At 41.5% G+C, this 24,980-nt stretch overlaps 1 protein-coding gene across 2 annotated transcripts in view; it reads right to left on the bottom strand.

Annotated features, from left to right (window-relative positions):
* Window positions 1-24,663, bottom strand: part of NKAIN3 (sodium/potassium transporting ATPase interacting 3) — a 380,358-nt gene extending 355,695 nt beyond the window's left edge. For both annotated transcript variants that reach the window (XM_075023355.1, XM_075023356.1), the window contains exon 1: window positions 24,031-24,663. In XM_075023355.1, coding sequence (XP_074879456.1) covers window positions 24,031-24,084 — 54 coding nt within the window. In that variant the 5' untranslated portion in view covers window positions 24,085-24,663. The remainder of the gene's footprint in view (window positions 1-24,030) is intronic.
* Between the last annotated feature and the right edge of the window lie 317 nt (window positions 24,664-24,980).

Here is a 24,980-nt window from a genome sequence, read left to right as displayed (position 1 = left end):
AAGCACAGAAACAAGCAAAACTAGGGAAAAGATTATTTTAAAAAAAAAGTATTCAGCATGGTCTTGAATCATGAGTATTGTGGTAACACTCTACAACTTCCTGCCTCTTCAGAAAGGATACACAGTCCTTTGATTTAAAAAAGAGTGGGGAACCACTGGACTACCTGTCAAGGTGATGGGAAAAAGGCTAGGGAAGTTTTGGACAGGGTGGATTTTAAGGGGAGAAGGGGGAAGCCACTGTCATCACGTATCTCAAACCATCACCTTACTAGTAAGTACAGGCATTTCACCCATGCTGAAATAACTACTGGTCCTGCCCCCAGAAGGAGCAAACCTTCACATAAATCATCTCCATCTCTGTCAGCATGAACACCACCTGGGAGCCAACTGATCCCTGAAAATATTTTCATGGGTTTCTGCCACATTCGTAATATACTTTCTGAACATCTATTGGGCAAGAGTTAGAACAAATTTTGTATTTAGTCAAAGGCAGTGGAGAGAACAGCCAAGTCAAAGGTTTACGGAAGGAAGAAAAGCTATCTGTTTTAGCATGTAGCTGTCATGAGTTATTTTATGGGATATATGAAACCTAGTAAATTACATTCGCATCAAAAAGAAACTACATCCAACACTGACTGAAATACATCCCCTTGTTATTGCTGCAACCTGAGAGTCTGACCTTCCACACTACATTTAATAGGAGACAGAAAGAATGAGAGCCACATATAGTAAAGAATAATCTAAGAAACCTCTTAAAAATAAATATTTGCAAGTCCTAAAGAAAACATTAAGAAATAAGAGGCGTATGAAAAATTGTTTATGAGCTCAAACACGCAAAAATTGTCTTTTTTCATATACTTATAAATTAATCCCTTTGCAGAAAGAAAAGGAAGACTAGGCAAGCATATATCACACAACATAGAATTCCAACAATTACTTATTTTTTATTTCCATCTATAAATTTGAAAATGCAGTTGCCAGCTTTTTTGGTGCCTACTGTAATTTTCCTGCAGACACTAGTCTCCAGACAATTTATGGTAAGATTGATACATTAAGTATGAAGTGGTTTCACTATTTAGCCCTTATGTCACATCCACAATTTGCTTATCAATCCCTTTCAGGGGAAATACAGTTTTATACTAAAAAAACCCACTGATAAAATTGGTAAGGCACAATTATTCATAGCTTAAAGCCCAGTCTTAGATACACTTTTGCATCCATTTAACTTCAGCTACATGAATCTCTTGAATTTTGTGCCTGTCAATCTACACAAGATAACAAATACTAGTTTGTTTTTCAGTATGGGAATCTTTTCCCTATACATTTACTTCAAATGCTGAACCTACCCAGAATTGATAGCAGCCCATCCAGTGACAGCTCAAATTCATGTTTGAACTTTGCATTCAATATTATCAAAGATGCTGCTCACAGGCTTGTGCTTAAGTATATGCTGATTGTTAAGGAATTACTGGAGACAGCTGCAGTAATGCAGTCTAAATGTTGCACATGAATAATAAACTGGTCAAAAAATCTTACAGTGGAAGACTTTTTAATCCAAAAAATATTGATTCAACAGTAATAAAACTATTCAATGAAAATCCACTGTTAAAATCCTATCAGAACCAAAACAGGTGGGCTTTCTACAAGCCCAGACTCCCCAATCCCTCATGCCATTGCTTTTCTGGATTGACTGAACAATTCCTCAAGGAGCAATTCCTTCCCAAGAGTCAACCACATGGGGAGGTAGGCAGCAGAAAGCAACCAAAAACTGTATTTACACACAAACACACACACACACACATATACAGTAACTTGTTTAGCTTTAGTGACATTCTTCTGAAAAAAACTTCTGTTTTCCTGTTCCACATATGTACGTGCTCATACTTTTTACATGGATGGATGAAGTTTCTCTGTAATAACTGTTAGACCACAGACACACTTTTGAATAAATTACAATTTTCACACTAGGTGAAAATATAACTTTTCAGTTTAAAATATTCTGCATAAAATTCAAACAAACTGAATTTGACAGTGCTTTTTAATGTTTCTTGGCAATTTTTGTGCAGCTCTGTCTTCTTTCTTCTAGGTGTTCTTCACCTGTACTGTATAATTCATGATTCATTAAGACTAGAGATTCATATCATATGACAACAGAGGAAAGTATGTCACTTTACACAACACAGAAGTCATCTAGATATCCACAGAGAAGACTGAAGGTACGTCAAGAGATGTCAACTCTTAGAGAAGCACCACAACAGAATTTCTGAAGGAGTGAGTCCAGAGGAGAGCCACAAAGATGATCAGAGGGCTGGAGCACATCTCCTATGAAGAAAGGCTGAGAGTTGGGGTTGTTCATCCTGGAGAAGAGAAGGCTTCGAGAAGACCTTATGGCAGCCTTCCAGCAACTAAAGGGGGCCTACAAGCAACCTCAAGAGGGACTTTTTGCAAGAGCATGTAGCAATAGGACAAGGAGTAATGGCTTTAAACTGAAAGGGTAGATTTAGATTAGATGTAAAGAAGTTCTTCACTGTGAGAGTGGTGAGGCACTGGAACAGGTTGCCCAGAGAGTATGTGGATCCCCCATCCCTGTAAGAGTTCAAGGCCAGGTTGGATGGGGCTTTGATCAACCTGGTCTAGCAGAAGGCATCCCTGCCCACAGCAGGGGAGTTGGAACTAGATGATCTTTAAGGTCCCTTCCAACCCAAAACATCCTATGATTCCATGATCCTATGCCAAAAAAATTCTTACTATGGTATTTTTGCCTATTAAAAAAGAAGCTTTTCTTGTCTTTTGTTTCTTTACTAGTTCTAATTTTTTCAAGTTAAACAAATACCATCATACAGTAGGGCAATATGTAATATTTCACTCTGTATGGCAACAGCATCAAGTTTTATAGTTTGCATTAAAAAGAAGATTAAAAAGAAAAATATTGACAGATCTGTTATCAGTAGTTACCAAAAATCCTGCTGCTTTTCTAGCTGTTAAAACATCTGGCTGAACAGTGAGCTATCGTTAATATGTAAGATATCCCACAGGGACCACATTTTATTCACTGTTAGAAATAGGTGACCACGTAGTGTAGTTTCTTCTTAAACCAATGTATTAATGGAGACACTCCACAAGTTAATGTATAAAGTTTGATCTTTACACCTTACCTTTGCTGACACAGAACATACCACTATAAACATACCACTATATTGCATACCTTATACGTTTATATGGTTCATAGACTCTAATCTACACAAGGTAGAAAATACTATGAATTTTATTACAGATGTGCCTCAGTGTTCCAGCCACATGGTGCCAGATGTTGTACAAACTCAGAGATTAAAATTTAAGTAGTAAATTGTCAGTTTTCTGAAACTGGGCTCTTTGAACTCCATTGACTGAGCAGAATGATCTGAATTACTGGGATAATAAAAAAGAGCAAATGTACTCATTTATTCCTTTGACCACTTCTATTTATGGTTGTTTTTTCACCAGTCAGGAAAGATCAGGATCACATATGAACCTTTGATCCCAAAGAACCCATAGTTCCTAGTATATTTAACCTGGTGTTTGTGATGGTCCTTGCAACAGCATCAGCATTTGTTTTGTAGGTCCAAAAGGGTGACATGCTGACCTTAAAGTCATTAACAAGATGCTGGTCTTTTTTATTTGTTTGTAAAGAACAGAGCACATCCTGAAAATTAAGAAATAATGATGAGAATTAAAAATAAGCCCTTACTAGAAACATATTTTGAAACTCCAGTGGGCTTTGAGCCTTCAAAGAACCCCAACCAGTAGGACACAATTTCAAAATTGTGCTGTGCTCGACATGCAGAAAAAAAAATCCTAGAGCCCCCTAAAGATTGCCACACTACAGATACAATACGGTTTTCAAACTGAATAAACTGTGTGACTGAACTTCTCAAAAACTAGTACGAGGAATTAGGGAAGAAAACACCTATGAAAACGGAACTTACAGCAGATCTGTAAGTCTTACCATGTTTTCCCACCATATTATAACGGTATATTATAAGCAATGCTCCTGGCTAAACTCCAACCAAGGGGAACATCTCTCCCACAAATTACTTTAGAACATACCTTTGTAAAGACTTACTAGCAGATACTCACAAAGCCAACAAGAGAAGACATTCATCATTAACTGTGAGGTTTCAAAAATATTTATTTAACAGCCTAAGGTGAAAGAAAATAAATGCATGACACTGAAAATTAATTAAAGTCTAAATTGCCACTTGAGTATTTTTTTTTCTCCAAATATGTGGGCTTTTCCACTAGCGATATCTGCATTAACCACTTCATTGTTCTTCTAAAACCTCTTCCAGCTTCCTTATATATGAAATTACTAGTAGACTGCTGAGGCAGAGCTGCTGAAGAAATTCTTTCCTATAAAACCTATTTGTAACATCCAGTTCTGAATATATGCAAGGATGGAGACAACCACTGTCCCTCTAAACAGCCTTTCCCCCCCTCTCATTGTGCTTGAAGATAAACCAGCTCTCCTGTCTCCCATTTGCTCTTCAGCACATCTCCATGGGATCCTCCCAAGCAGATCCATGAGAAAGTCAAAATCTGCTGTCTTGAAGACTAGGTTTATAATTCTGCAAGTCTTATTCACTTCTCTCAGGATTTTAAAATCCACAGTCTCGTGGCCACTTGTGCAAAGGCTGCCATCATGTACTGGCACCTGAAATGGGCCCCCAGTCCTGTTGCTTTCACAGGGGAAGTGTTATTGTCCACCAGGCACTTCCTTACTGCCCCCCACATCTAAACTTTGCTCTAGACTTTGACCACAAGCACCAGGGAACATAGAATCACAGAATGGTTTGGGTTGGAAGGAACATTTCAAGGTCATCTAGACCATCCCCCCTGAAGTCAGCAGGGACACTTGTCCTAACATTCCCAAGTAAATCTATGTCAGTGGGAGGCACTGTGACACATTTTCTAGTTGTAATGAAACTTAAGTAGTAGAATGACAAAACTTCCATAACTAGACATTTTTTATGATAAGGTTAGACAAAAATAGGCTGATACTGCCCTGAGGCCTCAGTAATGGCTTACTTGAGTTTTGATAGTTCCTCTAACTTGAGTTCTTATAGAATCATAGAATCACATAGGTTAGAAAAGACCTTTAAGATCATCAAGTCCAACTGTTAACCTAACACTGCCAAGTCTGCCACTAAATCATGTCCCCAAGTGTCACATCTACATGTCTTTTAAATACCTCCAGGGATGGTGACTCAACCACTTCCCTGGACAGCCTGTTCCAATGCTTGACAACCTTTTTGGTGAAGAAATGTTTCCTAATATCCAAACTAAACCTCCCCTGCCATAACTTGAGGCCATTTCCTCTCGTCCTATTGCTTGTTACTTGGGAGAAGAGACCAACACCCACCTCACTACAACCTCCTTTCAGGTAGTTGTAGAGAGCGATAAGGTCTCCCTGAGGCTCCTTTTCTCCAGGCTAAACAACCCCAGTTCCCTCAGCAGCTCCTCAGAGGACTTGTTCTCTAGACCTTTCACCAGCTTTGTTGCTCTTCTCTGGACACGCTCCATGCTCCAGCATCTCAATGTCTTTCTTGTAGTGAGGGGCCCAAAACTGAACACAGTATTCAAGGTGTGGCCTCACCAGTGCCGAGTACAGGGAGATGATCACTTCCCTAGTCCTGCTGGCCACATTATTACTGATACAAGCCAGGATGCTATTGGCTGCCTTGGCCACCTGGGCACACTGCTGGCTCATATTCAGCTGGCTGTTGACCAACACCCCCAGGTCCTTTTCCGCTGGGCAGCTTTCCAGCCACTCTTCCCCAAGCCTGTAGTGTTGCATGGAGTTGTTGTGACCCAAGTGCAGGACCCGGCACTTGGCCTTGTTGAACCTCATACAATTGGCCTCAGCCCATCGATCCAGCCTGTCCAGATCCCTCTGTGGAGCCTTCCATCCCTCAAGCAGATCAACACTCCCGCCCAACTTGGTGTCATCCGCAAACTTACTGAGGGCGCACTTGATCCCTTCATTCAGGTCATTGATAAAGATATTAAACAGAACTGGCCCCAATACTGAGCCCCAGGGAACACCACTTGTGACCCACTGCCAACTGGATTTAACTCCATTCACCACAACTCTTCAGGCCCAGTCATCCAGCCAGTTTTTTAGCCAGTGAAGAGTACACCCACCCAAGCCATGAGCAGCCAGTTTCTCCAGGAGAACGCTATGGGAAATGGTGGCAAAGGCTTTACTAAAGTCTAGGCAGACAACATCCACAGCCTTTCCCTCATCCACTAAGCAGGTCACCTTGTCATAGAAGGAGATCAGGTTAGTCAGGCAGGACCTGCCTTTCATGAACTCATGCTGACTGGGATGATTCAATATGAAATACGATTCAATATGATTCAATAGGAAAAATGTGAAAAATATCCACTCAGTAAATGGCTTTGGGTAGTCTAACGCATGGTCATCCTTGTACATTCAGTAAATAGCAACAGAACAACATGTATATGGAAGAAAACTATCATAAAATCCAAGACTGAGAAAACAGGTTTCTAAGTCACCACCAGACATTCAGCAGACATAAGCCTTTTATCAAGTTTGTGCGAAACTGTGAGCTCTCCAGACTAAAGACATAGAAGCAGAGAAGCTGACCCCAGCAGACTTAGTTCTTTTATTTAGAATCTGAGCAACAAGGAGTGCCCCTGGAATCAATATGTCTATCAGAGGTCAGATGATACTTTAAAAGAGTAAGGCTGGAATGATACAGCAACAGAAACAAGACCCTCACATGCAAAAGCAGACATGTATTCTTTCTCCTCCCATCCTTTCGGCTGTTTTTTTTCTGCCACTATTAGAACCCTTGATAATTACTTTTTAAAGCAACATAATACATGCATAAAACAAACATATTTGACCTAAACATAATTAACAAAAGGCATTTCTGATTATTGGTGTTCAAATGATGTGCACAATTTTCTGCTTGCCATTAATGAGATTCTCACTCTTCAAAACATACCATTTAAGTCACTATTTTAAAAGGAAAAAGAGTTGCCTTATAACTTTGCATGGGAGTACCACAGACAGCTTTCACATTCAGATGTTGGGACTGATAGCTGTTGAATACGTTGCTCACTTTTGCATAGGCAGGTACTATCCAGTTTACATCACAAAGTTGTGCCATAACTGCCCCGTACTTCTATTAGCTCACATGAAAACTTCAACACCACAGCAAACTGCTCTAGGATGGCAAAGCCCTTGATACAGACATGGTTGCATCAGTAGATAAGAGCTGTCTTAGCTAAGCTTATACATTTAAAGAGGTGGTATAACAGCCTACAGGAAAAAAGAAAATCCTGTTGGCATATGTCACATCTACACCAAAAGGCTCTTGTAATGAAGCTATGCCAGTACTGCTAAGACTGCAGCCTGCAATTTAGACAAAACCTAACCAATATGTATCACTACAATATCCGTATGTTCCAGGGTCTTTATTATATGATCTTTATAGCCAACATAGTGTTGCAAGTCCTTACAAGTTTTAATTCAGCTGGTGCACACTTCCTTTTAGCCATTTCTGAAATCAGGGTCAGAAGCAGCCACAAGAGATCATCTGCCTCAAGACAGAATCAACTGTACAAATGATACATTCTTGATCAAACATCCCTGCAACAGATCCCCTAATCCCTGAGAAATTTATTGTTTTCATGAAAAAGTAAAGATGGAGCAGTGTTTAACCCATATAATATATATACTTTGCAAGCAAAAATAATTCCTGAATCAGACAGGGTAGGGGAAAATGTGCACTGTTCAAACCAGAATCGTAACCCTTTTCCCAAGAAATTCAGTGAGAGTATTCTCTTATTTTTCAAAAGGAGGACAACCAAGCCAAAGCTTTCTTCACCTGCATAAATGGAAAAGTGCTCCTGAATCTGAAAACATCGTTAAAACAAGGTTTTGCCTTTCTTGTTGATACTCCCACTGCCCCAGTTCTTACCACTCCTTGAGATATGAACTGATATTATGTGTATTTCAAAAACCTTGTCTTACATTTTCAGAAAATGGCTCACAGCTCTTCCTTTCTTCTGAAAGGTGAAGAACACAGAAGAAATGTGCCTCTCCTGACACCTCTGGAAAGGTCTTTAGACAATGATTCTAGACAGAAGTAAGTTTCTACCCTGTCAAGTAAGAGTGCTAAATGCAAAGAATTCTGTTAATGCAATGCTATGGTTGAGATTTTTAATAAACCACAGTGAGGGAAGCCTAAACTTTGCCTCTTGCAGCAACTCTAATAAAGTGCATTTAAGTGTCTGAAAAAAGAAAACACGAAAAACATTGCAGAAAACTATGTGCAGAGCTGACTCCGAAACTTGAAATCAGTGAGATCTGTTCCATTGATTTCCAATAGGTTTTGGGTCACATCCTTATTTTTTTGAAGTGTTTTTTTTTCCTTCAATATTAATGAAGGAAATATTATTTCCTGAACATACCTGTGTTTCTGCTGGCCATATCTTCAACTTCCTTACCATCACCCCTCCATGCTCCTTCAAAGGAGACATAAAAACATGTTCTGGAAAGGTCAGAAGTTACAGGACTATTATGAGTCTTCCCTGTAACAACAGCCTTCTGCTAAAAACTGTGAGGATTTTGCAGCATTTGAAAACTTTACGCTTTCCAAAAATAGGACAAGGATGAAAGAGGCAGAATGCGTAGAGAGACAAACCCCCTAATGAAGATAGTGGTATGAGAAACTACTAAAAATACATATTTCAAACCAGGGACACCATTATAATCTCAAACCCTATTAAGCATTTTATTAAAATGTGGAGGTAAGAAATATTTTAAAATATACATTCATTGTCAAAGCAATTTTTTCAAATATGTGAAGGACACTTACCATCAAATATTCAGCTGTCATTTCTTAAAACTGATATTCAGCAAGTATAAATGACCATAACTCCATCGACGTTAATGGATTTACAGAGGCTAGAGAGCCAGAGAAAGTGAGTTTTGCATGTTCTAATAATAGAAAAAGCAAGTGATAATGATCTCAGTTTTATCATCACCACACACCTTGTTGGTCATAAATAGACAAGCACGACATGACCGAACTTTCCCAAGGAAAAATCTATCTTTGTGCTATGAAAAAGCATGAACACTTCAATTTCAGTGCCAACTTTCCTGACAATTTGAAAGCACCAGACAAGAAAGGCTTATAAAAGACGAATGGTGATCTTGTGCTCACGACATGAGCATGGGAGTCATGAGTCTGTGTTTCTTCCCTGGCTTTGTCTCAACTTCGCTATGGCCTCAAGCAAGGTCTACTAGCAGCAATGGCAGTAAAAGGCTACAAATCCACTTTTGAGCATAGCTGTGGAAAATAGTTCAGAGTTCCCAAAATATTAAAAATAACCTGCTAAGAGGACAGAAAAAATAGATCAACTAAGCAGGAAGGGTTATTGGTAAAATTCAGTGTCTGTGTTAGGCTTATGACTGGTAAGCTAAGAATGAATCTAGATATTAACAGAGCAAAAGTGGTGCACTTAAAATTAGTCCTGCATCAGCTAAATAATAAGGGGAAGGTTTATTCCACCAACAGCTCCTGTGCAGAGTTTTAGAAAACAGAACTCCAGAAATCAAAATAGCGAGAGATTTGCAGGGGAACTCTGGAAAGCATGATGCAATTTCCAACCTGATTCGAAGAATCCGTCCCTCTGCTGAGCTTCAGCCAGAGGGCGACAACGGCAAAACCACTCCAGATAAACCTGGCCACCAGCAGCAGGATATTAATGCAGCACTCCTGAGATTCTGCTTGTGTACTTCTCCTCTGTCATGATACTCCTCTTCATTCTTACCTTTCACCTAATCCTAAAATCACATTACAACAGCATTATGGATTAAGACGACCCATTCCATTCTGCTGCCCAAGAATAACCAAGAGAAGAGAGAAACCTGACTGGGATAAACAAATCAGTTTCTCATCAAAGCAATAAGCTGGAATCAAACAAAACAATAACTGGTGGATCCAGTTTGCTCTCCCAGTGTATCTCTTTGCGAGAGCTGCCTCACATCCTGAGCATGTCAAAGATTGTGTGTCCTCACATTTTGCTAACTCTCCTCTTTTTAGGCCAGTTGGCCTCAGACAGGGTAGTAACTATTATTACTATTACTTTGATCAATGCAAAAATCTAAATGAGGCTGGTTGACAGGTCACTGACCCAGCTCCCATGTTCAGGTGACTATCCTGATTATACCCCAGACGCCATATACCAGGGCCCTGTTACCTTCCCCCATGAGAAAGGAATGAAGCACGCAGTCCAAAAAGGGACCTATGGTGTGTGTACATGAGCCACTTCTCTGAGCTGGTCAATGGGTGGCTGTGACCCCAGCCTACACTACAGAATCTGACTTTAGTTTTGACTTGCTCTGACAAAACTCAGTCAGGTTTCTTTGCTCATAGAAAGTTTAAAATGGATTCAAATAAATATATCTAGTGTAACCATTCAGTTTCAATATCCTTAGAAATTCTTTCTTACTCTTTTTTTTTCTCTTATTCTTTTTTTTCTTCCCTCTTCTGTATGCTAATCAATAACTTTCCAGTGTCTGATTTGGTTGTTTTAATCATCCTGATAGGTGATCTAGCAGATGGAAATCACTAGAGTCCAAACTTTGCTTAAGGTTGTTCAGTGACAACATCATCTCAACTCCTTTGGCTCTCTGGTAGCAATTCCTCCATCAGAATTAACACAAAATACCTTGATGTCAGTAGCTGAGAAACTCAGATAACAACATCTCTTTAGAGAATAAGCACTTTGTAACAGTGTTAATCTTACCAAGGTGCATATCTTTTCCAGAGTGGGTCTGACTGCTTTGCCTATACTCCAGCCTGTCCACATACAGGCCAGCTTCTGTCCAGAACCCTTGTGAATGCATTAGCACTGTACTATGCCTGAGCTACGATATTCTCTGCAGGCTCATTAACCAAGGCACCACACCATGCTAACTCCACGGTTCCCAGATGCAAACTGGCTTGCCTCTCACCATCTCAAAGCAGAATGAACATACAACTGTCTCCATCGACTTGTGTAAGCAAACACAAGGTTACTTCTCTAACTTAAGGGTTCTTTGAGTCTATATGCATGCCAAAGAATAACTGGTTACAATAACAGGAGAAAGTCTCACCTTGCCATACAGCCAGTATTTCTAATGCAAAACTGTAATTGCATATACATATGCACTCAAAATAGGAAAAAGGGAAATATTCTATAAAAACTGTGTATGAGGCTTAAAGACATCATTTTATAATAAAATGGCCTCAAAATCTGAGGTATTTTCTTGCTTATCCAGAAATCAGCATATATTAGCTTCTGACATTCGAAAAGCCTTTGTTCCCAACTAATAAAATCAGAGCAGAACAGACCTTGAAAGCATCTTAAAGTAATGGAGGATTTAATAAGAAAACAGATAATAAGATACTTCTAGCCTAGCAAAAAATGCAAGCATATTAATAATAGATGACCAGCACTACTCAGCATGATGTAGAGATCCGTGAAATGTTACAAAGCTAAGTCTCGTGCTAGTGAGATGCTGGCTGGTAACACTGACAGAGTCAGTATGTGTGAAAGGAATCTTCCCTTGAGGATGTCCAATGGGTATATTCTCAACCACAACACTTTTCAGGTTAGAAGAGGGTACTCATTTTTGCAGGCTTCCTAATGGTTCAATGACTTCATCTAATGGTACCCTCTAATAGTGCCTGCACTTACCGAGCCCAGTCAGTGGCACAGATGCCTCGGTTACAGCTCGATCCCTCTGGGTAGTGATGCCTGAGTGGAAGGACACGAGTATACGTAACTCCTGCTGTTCTCGATGGGAGATGAGGTTACTCACTCCCTTAGAGGAGGTGCTCAACACTTAGCACAGTCAGACCGGTATGTCTGCGATAGTTTATGTTCTTTAAAGCCACAGAGATTACCCCTTAAACACCAGCATAATTTATTGCTTTGTTTTTAGAGGAAGAGAATTGAATGTGAATGGGTTGCCTTGGAAATTACTCTTCTGCCTAGATAGTTGGGATTCACTGTCAGATGTGCTTTTGTCATTCAGAGAAAAAGGTACATGCAAAAACAAAGGTTTGCCTCCCAAGAGATTAGGATTTCTCCTTCCTATTGCAGTGAATATGCTGTAATTTCTTAGCCAATTCCAGTTACCGAAAATTGAACAAATGGGTTGATAGAGGTAACATACCAAGAAAACCATGAACTCACGGTTCTTCTAGTGCAAATTAAACAGTGCTTCTATCTATCAGCAGAAAGAAAACAAAACTTCCCTGACTCAAAATTGTCCCTTCCCTGTATGCATATGGTCAGTTCCAGCATTTTGGGGACACTCATTTATTTTCCTGTTCTCCAGAACACCCTTAAGATACTGACTCCTGTCTTCTCCAAGTGCCTGTGTCCAGACAACACAAGGGTGAGTCCCCAACTAAGCATGTGGTCAGTGCAAGTGTAGATATTTGCAAGTCTCATTCTGCAGGAGAGCTAATAGTGTCAGGAACAACTCAAATCTGTCAACACCTTAAAATAATCTTTCCAAAAGAGAATCCATAGTTACTACATTCCTCCTCAAACAGAAGGAGATTTTTGTCTTTGCAATGAATTTTAGCACCTCTAAACCACTTTGCAAACAGTACAGAATTAAAAAGAAATGTATTCTTCAATGTGAGCCCACCCAAATACTGAGAACTTGCCTACCAAAATGTTAATGTGCTCACAGTCAGTTGTGGCCAATATGAAAAAGGAATTACGGTAACTGTATGCAGAAACATGAAGGAGCACCAAGTAGAAAAACAGCCTGAACTAGGGCTCCAGAGACTTTCTGTAGGGCCTAAAGCAAAATATTTGCATGCTTCCTTTTCTAACTCTATTACCTGTTTTGGTCTGTAAGCACTTGAGGCAAGATGTATCTCAGATACACATCCTAGTCCAGAGCCAATCTCAGCTGCAACGTGTTTCACATGATCTTTAAAAGTGCAAATCCAGAACCGGATTTGGGGCATTACTTCTGTGTCTCAACAGATGAATAAGCAGAATGAAACCCCAGCAGTATTTGAGCACTCCGGCATGTCTGGCACATGCACTAATTACAGTTCAGCCCAGAAATCTAACTACAGCCTAGAAATCTCACAGAGAACTAAGAGATTCACATGGACAAGAATTTCACAGGTCAGACAGGCCAAGGGAACTAAATATGTAAGAAAGATAAATAACAATTAATTAAATTATTACCTGTACAAGCAAAAGGCCAGAATCTCTGTTGCTCAGTGAGATCTGGGATTAACCTTGACACTCTTTTGGCCACAAGGCTCTGCAGAAACAGTTCTTCAGCTTTCAGTGCAAGTATCACATACTGGCTGAATGCTGAAACCTGGAACCTTTCATGGATACAAAAATGCACCTGTCCCACAACAGAACAAGCAACAAAGTGCAGGTACCTATGTGGACACGGTGACAACCTGGTGTGGCTGCTGCACACTGCAGTTAAGGACAAGGCTTCAGGCACCTCGCATTACTGCTGTGCAAGGCAGCACACTGCATCTCAGCTGCACAGGCTACATTTTGGAAGAGTCGTCAGTGCATTCAAGTGATTACAGTCACACAGATTAACAGATCTAACTGGTTACAATTAAAATCAAAACACACTTATCTTCATGATGTCTACTTAACTTATGAAAAAAATACATATTAGAGAAATGAAGGGCTTCATCAATCCAATTTTAATAAACTTTGGCACTTTGTGGTTACTTCTGGCACAACTCAGTCAGCTTCAACTCTCATCAAACCACTATGATTAAATTATACATTAGTAATACAACTTAAAGCCATTCATGGCATCTAATATACTTCGATATACTTAAACTCATTTGTGACATTTGAATGAAGTTTGGATTTAGGCTGCTGTCATTCATACGTCTAATTTGTCATTGTAAATTCAGACTTGGAAGCACTTTTTCCATTCCATTCCAACACTCCTGTTGCAAGTCCTCTGACAACAGCATTACAGTAAATCATACTACTACTTCATTTATCACGTATCATTCGTTGACACTGCCTTCTTTTCTGCACTAACTAGACCTTTTTATGATGTTGTGCAACCAGTATGATGTGAAGAACCACAAGTAACTGTGGATTAGACTAAAAGAAATCTTACTCACATTGTATAGATGCAGATCAATCAGATAACAACCACACACTTGATTTTCCTACAAGTGAAGAGAAATGGACCACAGTAGCATAAGTGCATTTCTGCATGCCTTTGCTTTTTCTTAATAATTCTGGAAGAGAAGTTAGAGAAATACACATGTAGAGTCTTAAGACTGGAAATTCATCCTTGTTTTTGAAAGTGCTCTGCTAAACAGCATTAATTACCCTATCTGTTTTAACCGAGGAATTCTATCTGTCATTTGTAACTGCAAACACATTTGCCATTCCTTCCAGTTCTCTAGAATGATGCAGTATTTTTAGCCACAGTTATGGAAGAACTCAACCACAGAAGTGAAGGATATTTTCAGGGTGGGGAGAAACTTAAACCTGATGTTCACCGGGCCCATTTACATCCACAAGTAAATTTTAACAGTCTTGACTGGTTTGGGGTTGGGAGGGAACAGGGTCTGAATCCTACTTTGATAAAACAGATGAAGATCAGAACTTGGAACTTGGTCTGAAATAGTTGAGAGTTGTGAACAAATCATCTGGCTCAATAAAAAAGAGAAACAGGAAAATGGAAATAGCGTATCATTTCACAGCTAGGCATTGGAGCCAAGCTTTCCATCTTGATGAGAAAAGAAACGGTTTATAAGATGGATGAGGCTGAACACCAATCTGCAACTTTCACCAACATATGAATTAACTAGAAACAGTGGGAATTGGCAAAAATATTTTCCAAATCTGGCCATTTTTAAGGCTTCCTGAATGCACATGTTAGTGGGTACACTAAAACAGGCATCTTACAAATGTACAGCTGGCTGACTATAGACTGATTAAAGAATCTTCAGTAGCTCAGAGGATATCCACGAGGAGACCATCTCTCTTCAGTTTTCTAGGTAGCTCCATCCACCTTAGAGGGCAAAGAGGCTTTTCAGGTTTCTATGATGAACATTATTCGATCTGTAGGAGCAGCAAAGTTTCTGTTCCAGTTAAAATCTAAACACACTTACCTTGATGATGTCTACTTATCTCACGAAAAAAATACATATTAGAGAAACGAAACACCCTGCTCACTCTGCAGTAGAAAGATACAGCAAGCTTTTAGCAGGAAAAAATAAATAGCTCACAAGCAGATGTAGAACTATATATTTTTATGATGTTATTCCTGTATTATAATGCACTCCAGTTTCCAGCTTTAGAATTCTTCAGCTTTTTATTATTTGATTGTGGAGACTAAACTTCCAAAAGGATTTTTCTCTATGCACTCCATTTTAACAGAACCCCATTTCCAAAATGCATTTAGACATATTATGAACTCTTTTCAATCCACCTAAAAATCTGCATTTAATTGTTTGGGTTTTTTCTTTTGTAAGGATGCACAAGGCTGATAAGGATTTACCTGTCTACTCATTTCCCCTGCGGCTTGTGCTGAGCTTCAGCTGCACGCTCCTAAGCTCCAGATGCACTTTGCTCACGTGAGGTTCCAGGAGCTGCCGACAGGGCAGTGAAGCTGCAGCATTCCCGTAACAGCACAGAGTATTCAAGGCTCAACCAAAGGCAGAAACTCAAGTTGGATGAGAAAGACTGCCATTCATTCCAATCTCCCTAGAAAATACCATAATAATATGGTTTTGCTTCCTTGGTTCTTTTTACTCAAAAGGTCTGACACTAACACAGTAACTTTACAATAGAACAGTGAGAAACTGGCTTAGCAGCAGCGGCATATTGGAAAAGACAGATAAAATTTTTTTTCTTAAGATCTTGTTTTCAGTGAAACCTTGGACAGGAATTCCTCCCACACACAGAGCCAACTTTCATCTGTCTGCTGAAGAGGGCTTCCATGTCCCACTTTCTTTACACTCATCTAATTGCACCTTTCTACACTTTTCATCCCATGTTCCCACATAATGTCCCTCACTACAAAAGCATTTCAGGATCTTTCTGCTCATGGTTCATCTCCTAATTATTCTTCCTTTGCTTTATCTGTAGCTTCTTTGGTGTGTGTCAAAACCCTCCTCAGGGAAGTTCCATTTGGCTCGTTGTCAAACATACGCTCTTCATATATATTTATACTTACTCTCAGCCAAAACTCTGTACTGATGAAATAAAAAAAACTTTCTCTCAACCCCCTTTGGAGAGATCTGTGGAAGAACCAACTGTGATTATTCAAGAGAGTCACTCTCAACATATATAATTGTTTTTACAATTATCTTCCTTTTGCATTTCATAAAATTTTCAATTTTACTACTTTGTGATATTAATCTCAAAGGGAGAGATTTAAGGGACATTTGTCTGGCAGAAACTGGTTGTTGTATCAAGTAGCAAACTTCTCTTTTTCCTTTCCTTTTACTATAATGCTGGCATTCACTAGGTAGAAGGAGTTCACTGGTGCTTTTGCTTGAACGTATCATTATAAAGAGCCTATATGTAAAAGAATGACTTTCAGCAACTTTAATGAGAGCTGGAGGGCATTCAGCAACTCGTAAGAATGAGTCCCAAATCACCACAGCATTAAAAAATCCATCTGAGCTGAGATTACATGCAAGGTATGGCTGTGTTTGAAGAAAGACAAGATGATAAGGAAGTATAGTAAAAAGTAAAAAGACTAAAATAAAATCTTTTACTACCTTTTTATTACCAGGGTCTTAAGCACTCTGTATGTTCCTGAGATCAAAGAACAGTGATTAAATCCAGCTTACCACTGTCTTTTACAGACCTACCAAAGGCACAGATCCGTAGTGAGATTACAAAGATTTCACTGGTCACACATGGAAAAAAAAAGCCCATGACATACTAAAACATGTCGTAGTGCTGCTGGCACTGGTCTGTCAAGGAGTTGCAGGTCTCGCTAAGTGTAGCAGTGTATGATCTGAAACCTGCTGGCATACCCTTTAGGAAGGTATGTATTAACTGTTCTTGATAGATGAGAAAACTTAGAACATCTTAGACAAATCTGAGCTGCTTCGAGATTCAAAGAAGTGAGACATTTTCCATTTGCTATTGCCTGAATTCTATTTTCAACGCAAAATATACTAAATAAAAAGTAAGAAATGTTCTTCTTTCTGACCAATGAAAAAAATGAAATTTACACAAAATCAGTGCAATTAACATTATTTTTCATTTTGATTTAATGTGACTCACAAAGCTTACAAATGCCTCCCTATGCTGACATCCCTAGCAAAGATACCATGTCCAGTATGAACAAAGGCAGCGCAAACTTCATTACGCTGTCCAGCTAGCACCCCTGTAAAGATGACCTGAAGAAAACATTATCAAAAAGATCACTTTGTTCTTCACAGTAGCATGGCCACCAACCTTGACCCTCCTAGTATAACATACAAGGTGGAAAGCAGGATTAATATGGAGATTATATTTTTATATTGATGCTGTATCAAGACTGCTAACATTTCATATAAACCATAATGACATTTGCCCTCATCTAACTTGCAGTGAATTTCAAAATGTGACCTACAGGTGAAAAACTCTGTATCATATCATCACTCTCTTGAACCACACGGTCACTTATTACTGCTCCTTCATATTACTCGTTTAGAACCAAAAATGTGCATCCATTTCCCTGTACAGATAGAAATAACAGGCTTTTAGCCCCAAAATGACTGCTTAGCAATTAATTACAGGACTGAATGAATAAAATACATTTTGCTTCAATACTAATGAGTTCAAAAGATCTGACATACTACATTGTATCGCAGAATTATTATTTGCGAAATAATAAATTACAAGGCCATCAGAGGTACTTCTCATTTAATTTAACACTGAGGTTTGATACCAAGAGATATAACTGTATACTACAATTGTTATTGCCCTATCAAACCTATTTCCACAGTATTATGCCCACAACAAATCAAGAAATTAATTATTTTAAAACAACCCAAATTACTGTGTATTTTAAATACCCTCCTAATAAAGAACTGAAGGCCCTTACTCCTTATGCTCTGGTAAGATCATATAATCACGGGACAAGCTAAGTTAAAAGGAATCTCTGGAGTTCATCTGATAAAACATTTACTCATAGCAGGGCCAAATTCAACATCAGATACACTTCAGTTAGATCAGGTTTTTCAGAGCTATGTTCAGCTAAGTTTTGAATTTATTCAAGGATGGAGTTTCCACAACTTCTCTGGAAAACATGATCCAATGTATGACTGTGAATTTTTTTTCCTAATATGTAATCAGAATTTCCCCTTTGTTGCATCCTGGGTCCACTGCCTCTCCTCTTTTCACTGAGCACATCCAAGAAGAGACCATTTTACCCATATCTGTATTGAATGTGTGAATTGATTCTGGTCCTATTCGAGTGAAGTCCAAAACCTCCACCCTCCTTTCATGTGCAGTATCAGGGCCAATGATTCGTGCAACTGCTTTGACTCTCTGTTTGCTCACCTAATCAAATTCATTTATTTATGTGGAAATGTAATTTGGATATCACAGAGGAGCCAAAATGCAACACTTTTACCTGAAAAATTAAAGAATTGTATTTTATTACTCATTTGTCAACTTACCAGATTGGGCCCAAAACTAAAAGGATGCACTTTATACCTCTAAGATGCTTGTAAGATACATACAGGTTGAAAACATTTCCTAAGATTATCTAGCCTTACAGCTTTTTATTTCAGATCCAAACCTCACAAAATCAGCAAGATTTAAGCACCACGTAATCAACTACAAGTGCAGTAGATTCCATAGGATCTCTAAACATAAATCTATTGTGTGTCGAAGTTCTGGAAGTCCTACCCAAATTCCATTTGGATTCAACAGTACCATCCTTCTGAATTTAATGATTTCCAAAAACGCAGTCTTTGTTTCCTAGTCCCAAGAATTGTGTCTTGGCAGAACATAGCAGATATTTAGAAGCAGATCAGCAGTATATTCCAATGTTCTTAATAACTTCCAAAATGTACTGATCTTAGACAGGAAGGATAGCTATATAATTCCCAATTTTTAGCGAACTAATTGCCATTACTATAATTGAAATCCTAACCCTTTCACTTCATCACTGTAAAAATATTCATTAAATGTTTGTATGACAATTGACAATCAGTCATAGAGCAGCAAGGAAGTGTAGAAAAATAGCCTGCTGCGGTGAACAGAGCATAAAACCAAGCAAGAGCTGCATGGTTTCTTTAAGACATTCACCCAGTTCAGAAATTTCAGAGAGCTCTGACAATTCAGGGTTCCTTAAGTTTTGAATTCCCAACTTTGGATCACTGAACTGAAAGAAGTATTACGTGCAGCTTTGTCAGGAGGGGATTTCATTACTAAGGCTGAATTTCTGGTGCATGGTGTGGTTAAACACTTCAGTGCTGATGCACTGGGAATGTGTGTTTTACCAACAGGTATCTCCCAAGAATTTTGTAAAATAAACCAAAAACACAAAGTGAAAAACACTTACTGCTTGTTGTTACTCTTTTGTCCCTGATGAGAGAGATCCTAAAAATTATATAGTCTCATACATTTTTTGGATTGCAAAGATTTAACTCAAGTAGTTCTACTGGATGCAGTCTATTACTTCCAATCTTAACATTAAATGCAATTATACACCCGTACAACAAGCAAATCAGCCTCTTAGGCACAGCCACCAGCAACGGATACACATTTTGGGGATGTCGTATGAGTTAGCAGAGCAAAACACCATCCCCACGTCAGCTGCCTCAACAGAAAGGGCAACATCCTGCAGCCAGTGCATTGTTCGGGGCTAAAATCCCAAGCCTCCTCCACCCCTGCTAGTACAATAGGCACCCCCTCATACTTCCTCCTCCTTTATCAGTGGACAGATGCTTCATCTCCAAATCAATGGGCCAGTGATTCTTTTACCAACATAAAAAGATGCAGCAATTTACCAGTTCAAGTATTTTACTTTCTCAAATTTATCAAATCCCTTGAATCCCTTAACTGAATAACTGTTATCTGTCAGTTCTAACATACAAGCACTGAGAGCCAAAATCATAAGTTAGAGTTTCCAGCTTTATAAAGCATTTTAAAATGAGATTAAAATCTATGCGTGGCATATATCATTTCCCCACATAACTGCTGAAATTCCGCTATGTACAGTAACAAATGATGAAATGTTACTGTTCAGTCTAATGGATATAGTCTCATCTCCAAGCATAAGGATTTACATACATCAGTATAATTAATGTTAATGGCAATCACAAACATAAATCTTCCGAATATAGAGAGGAATTAGTCTGTTAAAAATGACCAACTGCACTCCCCAAACCATTGCTAGTCAAAACATTAATACGCAGAAGCTGTGTTTCCACTGGAATCATTTCCCAGTGTGGTCTGTTGACACTTAAATTACTTGGAAAGTTAACAGCTTAAATAGGGAACAGCCTATTTTATCCTAACTATACTTGATAAAACATACACTTTGAAATCAAGACCTAAACAATGAACACAGTGCAGGGAAGTCCAAGGATAAACACATGAAATGACATTGTCAAAGCAATGAAAGGGACTTAGCCACATGCTTTCCATTAATCTTCCCTTCGCTGCTTTGAAAATCTCATTCACAATCTCCATTATTTAGAGTTCTTTGTGTTTGTATATCTGTGTATGTCTAGGTACCAAAAACTTACACTTACTATAAGTGTTGAAACAAAATTATCCTGCAATGGTAGTTGCTCAGAAACACATTTTCAAAGTAGCATGAAGGTTTTCACTGTGTGACACATATTAACATCAATTGGATTCACACAGCTAAATCTCTCTGCAATTCGTTGTCAATTTACCCCTTCCGGAATTCAATATTTTTTGAATTTGTTTTATTTTCCAAACATTTCATGTTGCAATATTTTATGGCATGGTGGCTATACTAGCACAGGCACCATCTCTGGCAGCTGCTTTAATTTTCTAGTACAGACAAGGCCAACATCTGAGACTTCTAGTGGCACCAGTGAGAATTATGGCTGTAATCCAAAGGATTCATATATCCTCATGATATATTTTCCTGATGTATACATAGCTCCTAGTAGTCTTAATGACATATTTATGCACAGAAATACACAGACGCTTCTGAGTTCTTAGCTTGACAACTTTGGAAAAGGCATATGACAATGCTTCAGTTAGGAAGTGAAAGATCACAGGGGGGTTTTTTGGGGTGCACAATGTAGTTCTCCTTATGCAATATTCCCTTGGCTTTCAGAAGCAGAATCCACCTGCAGAGGTTCAAGGAAACCATGCAGTAAACATGCGGCCTAGGCAAAAGTTAGAGAAGACATCAGTTTTAAGGAATCAAGAAACTGTGCTTTGAGGGCACTAAACATCGCATCTTTAGAACAAGAACCAAATCTTTGGTTTGAACATGTTTCCGGGAATTTGGCTTTTTTATTTCACATCATCTTATACCAAAGAGAATCTACATAGTACACATATGCTATAAAGGGTGTTGCCAACTGTGTTTTATAAGATATCTCTTTCTCAGGTAGTATCTAAACGTTAATCTTAAGGTTAAGCTTGAACTGTTCCCAGGACCTTTTCTGACATGACCAGAATACGACTAAGGTGAACAACTTCCTTTTTTAAAATACGTGCCCCATCTGTCTCATTTTCTAAAGTTTTTCTTCAAGTCATATAAATCATCAGTACTTCTGAAATGCTCCAAATTAGCAGTACAAGAGCTTTGAGTTTTGTAACATTTAATCTAAATGTTGTCCACAGTCAGTAATATCTCCTTCACCTCTCCATAAATTGACGCAAGGTAAAATAAATCTCGCTTAATGACAGCGAAGTCCAGGGATGCAGTTTTGTTGTGCATGCTTTATACTCATGACCTCTGAGATGTTAGAAAAAGACCTAAAACCGCCTGTGGCGACAACTTCTACAGACATAAACTGAACACCACCACCATTGAGATCACAGAAAGTACCTGAACTTTAAGTTCATGTCCACTAGATTACTTCTTGGTTCTAAAACATGACTTTTATTTTTAAATGAAAATAAATTAAAATGAAAGCATTTTGCCATACAGACATTCATCAGTGCCTGAAAGACATGGATTTGACAGTAGAACATTATTATAAAGCAGGTAAGTACAGTAGAAAAAAACCTACACATTAAAGTCATTTTTGAAAGTTGTTATATCATCTGATAGGTCTTTTATAAAATATGAATCTTTTTCTGAAAGACTTTATATGCATTTCTCTGCAGATTATGGTGGCTATTCACACTTTACTTCAATTTTTATAGCCTCCAAGTAATTCTACAGAATAGTAAATACAGTTATTATAACCTTCATAACTGTCGGAGACATATATTTGAAGAAAAAGGGTTTGTTTCCCCTCCCGCATGCACTGAAGTAAATCAGGAATGATTCTGCTGCAGTCAATAGGACAGTATCTGCAAAACTGATGGAAAACAAGAAAAAAAAAAGGCCAGAAATGTATAAACAAAGCTTTCCTCACACTAAAAGTACAAATCCCACGTCTTCTCTGCTTTTCGGCAAGGTTGTGCCATTGAAGTACTTAAACCACACTTGGCTCCGCCACACTAAAAAGCACATCTGAATAAAGTCCAGACTCGCACTGGAAACAATGGAGGTACACCAGTTTACACAGGCAGCAAATCTGGCATAAAGCCATGAAAATGAATGAGGATCTCCAAATGAAGTAATTGTACGTATTGCATTTAAGTGTATTACCCCTGAAACAGAAGCGATTTCAAAGTGCTGTAACAGAACACTAGCAAGATTAGCAAAGGATTAAGAAGAAAAAAACCCCACAGTGAATGCATCCCACTTTTCTTCTTTACAGACACACACACACACACACAAGGAACAGCACTCATCTTAAGAAAGATCATGTGGCAAAATGATGACTCTGAGTCACTAGAAAAGAGAAAAATCTTTTAAAATGCTCTCGGGACCAGGGATGACTGTTAAAGGAAGAGCATTATTCTATCATCCGGCTAATGAGCCAGAGGAAGCATTATTACTGTTTGGCGGTGTTTTGTCTCGACAACTCTTGTCTCTGAAACAAATATGCCAACTTCAAGAAAACAAAGAGAAGAAGATGCACCGCTCTGTTGTTTCCATTGCACACCGAGGAATATTTGATCAGAGGCAAGGAATCCCAAGAAAAGTCGCAGGAGGGGGCCGGCAGATGCCGCTTTTACGAAGGTTAAGAAAAACAGAAAGAGGTGGCGGTGACGGTGTTTTTCCCGCACTCGCACCCCCACCCACCCCCACACCCCCCGGCGCTGACACGGGCGGTGGGCGGCCCGCGGCGGCAGCGCCCGGCAGTGCCCGGCCCGGGCCCCGCCGCGCCGGCCCCGAGCCGCTGTCCGCCCCGCGGGCACCGGCCGCCGGCCGAGCGGGGGCACCGTCCTCCTCTTTCTTCTCCTCGGCGTCTACTTTCCGCAGACGGGGGAAGCCCCTGCCTGGCACCCGCGGGGAGCGGGGCCGCCTGGCAGCGACGCCCGGGCGGGGGAGTCTCTCTGCCTCAGGCAGGGAGCGCTGACGGCCGCCCGGGCTGAGGCACAGCGGCACCCGCCCCGGCCCGCCGCCTCCCCGCTCCCCGGCCGCGGGGCCGCTCTCGCCTCACGCCGCGTCCTCCTCGCGTCGCACCGCAAAACTTAACGGGCCGGGGACCGGGGGCCGGGGGGGGGCGAGGAGCGGGCGGGCCGTCGGCGCGGCGGGAGCGGGGCCGGCCGCCTGCGCTCGCACAGGGCGCGGACAGCTCCCGCAGCCGGGGCAGCGCCGCTCCGTGCCCCACGGCGGCCGTGCCCGGGGAGGGGGATAGCGCCCGTCCCTTCCCGCCCCCCCCCCCTCCGCGAAGCCGAAGCGTGCCCCGGGGCGGGCGGCCGGGCACTCACCAGCTGCAGCGAGCAGAGGAAGATCAGCGTGCAGCGCCCCGTGCAGCAGCCCATGGTGGCAGCTGGCCGCGCCGCGCCGCCGGAGAGCCGCCGCTTCTCCTCTTCTCCCCTCCCGCGCTGACGCGGCCCCGGAGGCGAAGCGGGGGGCTCACCGCATCCGGACGGAGCGGCCGGGCGTGTGCGCGTCGCCCGCCTTTCGCTGCTCCCCCTCCTTTGTTGAGGGGGTTTCTCCTCGGCGGCGGGAAGGAGGGCGCGGAGGTCAGCGCGGCCCCGGGGAGGGGAGCGGAGCCGGCGGCGGCGGGGGGCGATGGGGGGGCTCTGCCCGGCGCGGCGCGGGTCTGGCTCTGGGGAAGGGGACGGGGGTGGGCGTGTGCGGACCGGGGCGGGGGTGGGCAGAGGGAACGCGGGCGGGGAGGCGGGGGGCTGGCGGGTGGGGTGGGGTGGAGGGGTGCCGCGGGTGGGCGTGCTAGGGAGGGCGGGGGGCGGCTGCGGGAGGGGAGCGGGGCGCCGTGGTAGGTGCGCAGGGGAGAGGAGCGGGGGCGGCGGCGGGCTCTCCTCGGGGCGCCGGGGCAAGGGGCGCGGAGGCTCCGCGGCTTGCGGGGCTGTGGGAGGCTCCGCGGGCGGGCGGTGCTGGCGGGGGACTCGGCGGGAGGGGCAGGGGGCCGTGCGGGCAGCTGCGGCCGAGGCGGCCCGGCGCGGGCCGCTTGTTGCGAGCGCCCGGGGAAAGTTCAAGGGACTTGGGCGGCTGAGGCGGGGAGGGGCGGGGGAGCGACGGCCGCCGAGCGGCGGGGCGGGGCGGGGCCGGCCCCGGAGCAGCCCGCCCGTGCTGCGGCCGGGGAAGCCCGGGGGCGGGCGGAGGGCTATTGTTCGCGGCCTGCGCTGTGCCGGGGGCGGAGGGGGGGTCCCAGGGCGGGCGGGGGGGAGGCAGCCGGGCCCCGTTTCCTCAGGGA

The sequence above is a fragment of the Buteo buteo genome, chromosome 3 (genome assembly GCF_964188355.1).
Source record: "Buteo buteo chromosome 3, bButBut1.hap1.1, whole genome shotgun sequence".
In the NCBI taxonomy this organism is placed as follows: domain Eukaryota; kingdom Metazoa; phylum Chordata; class Aves; order Accipitriformes; family Accipitridae; genus Buteo; species Buteo buteo.
Note: the sequence above shows the minus strand (reverse complement) of the source record. Positions and strands in the feature narration are given on the sequence as shown.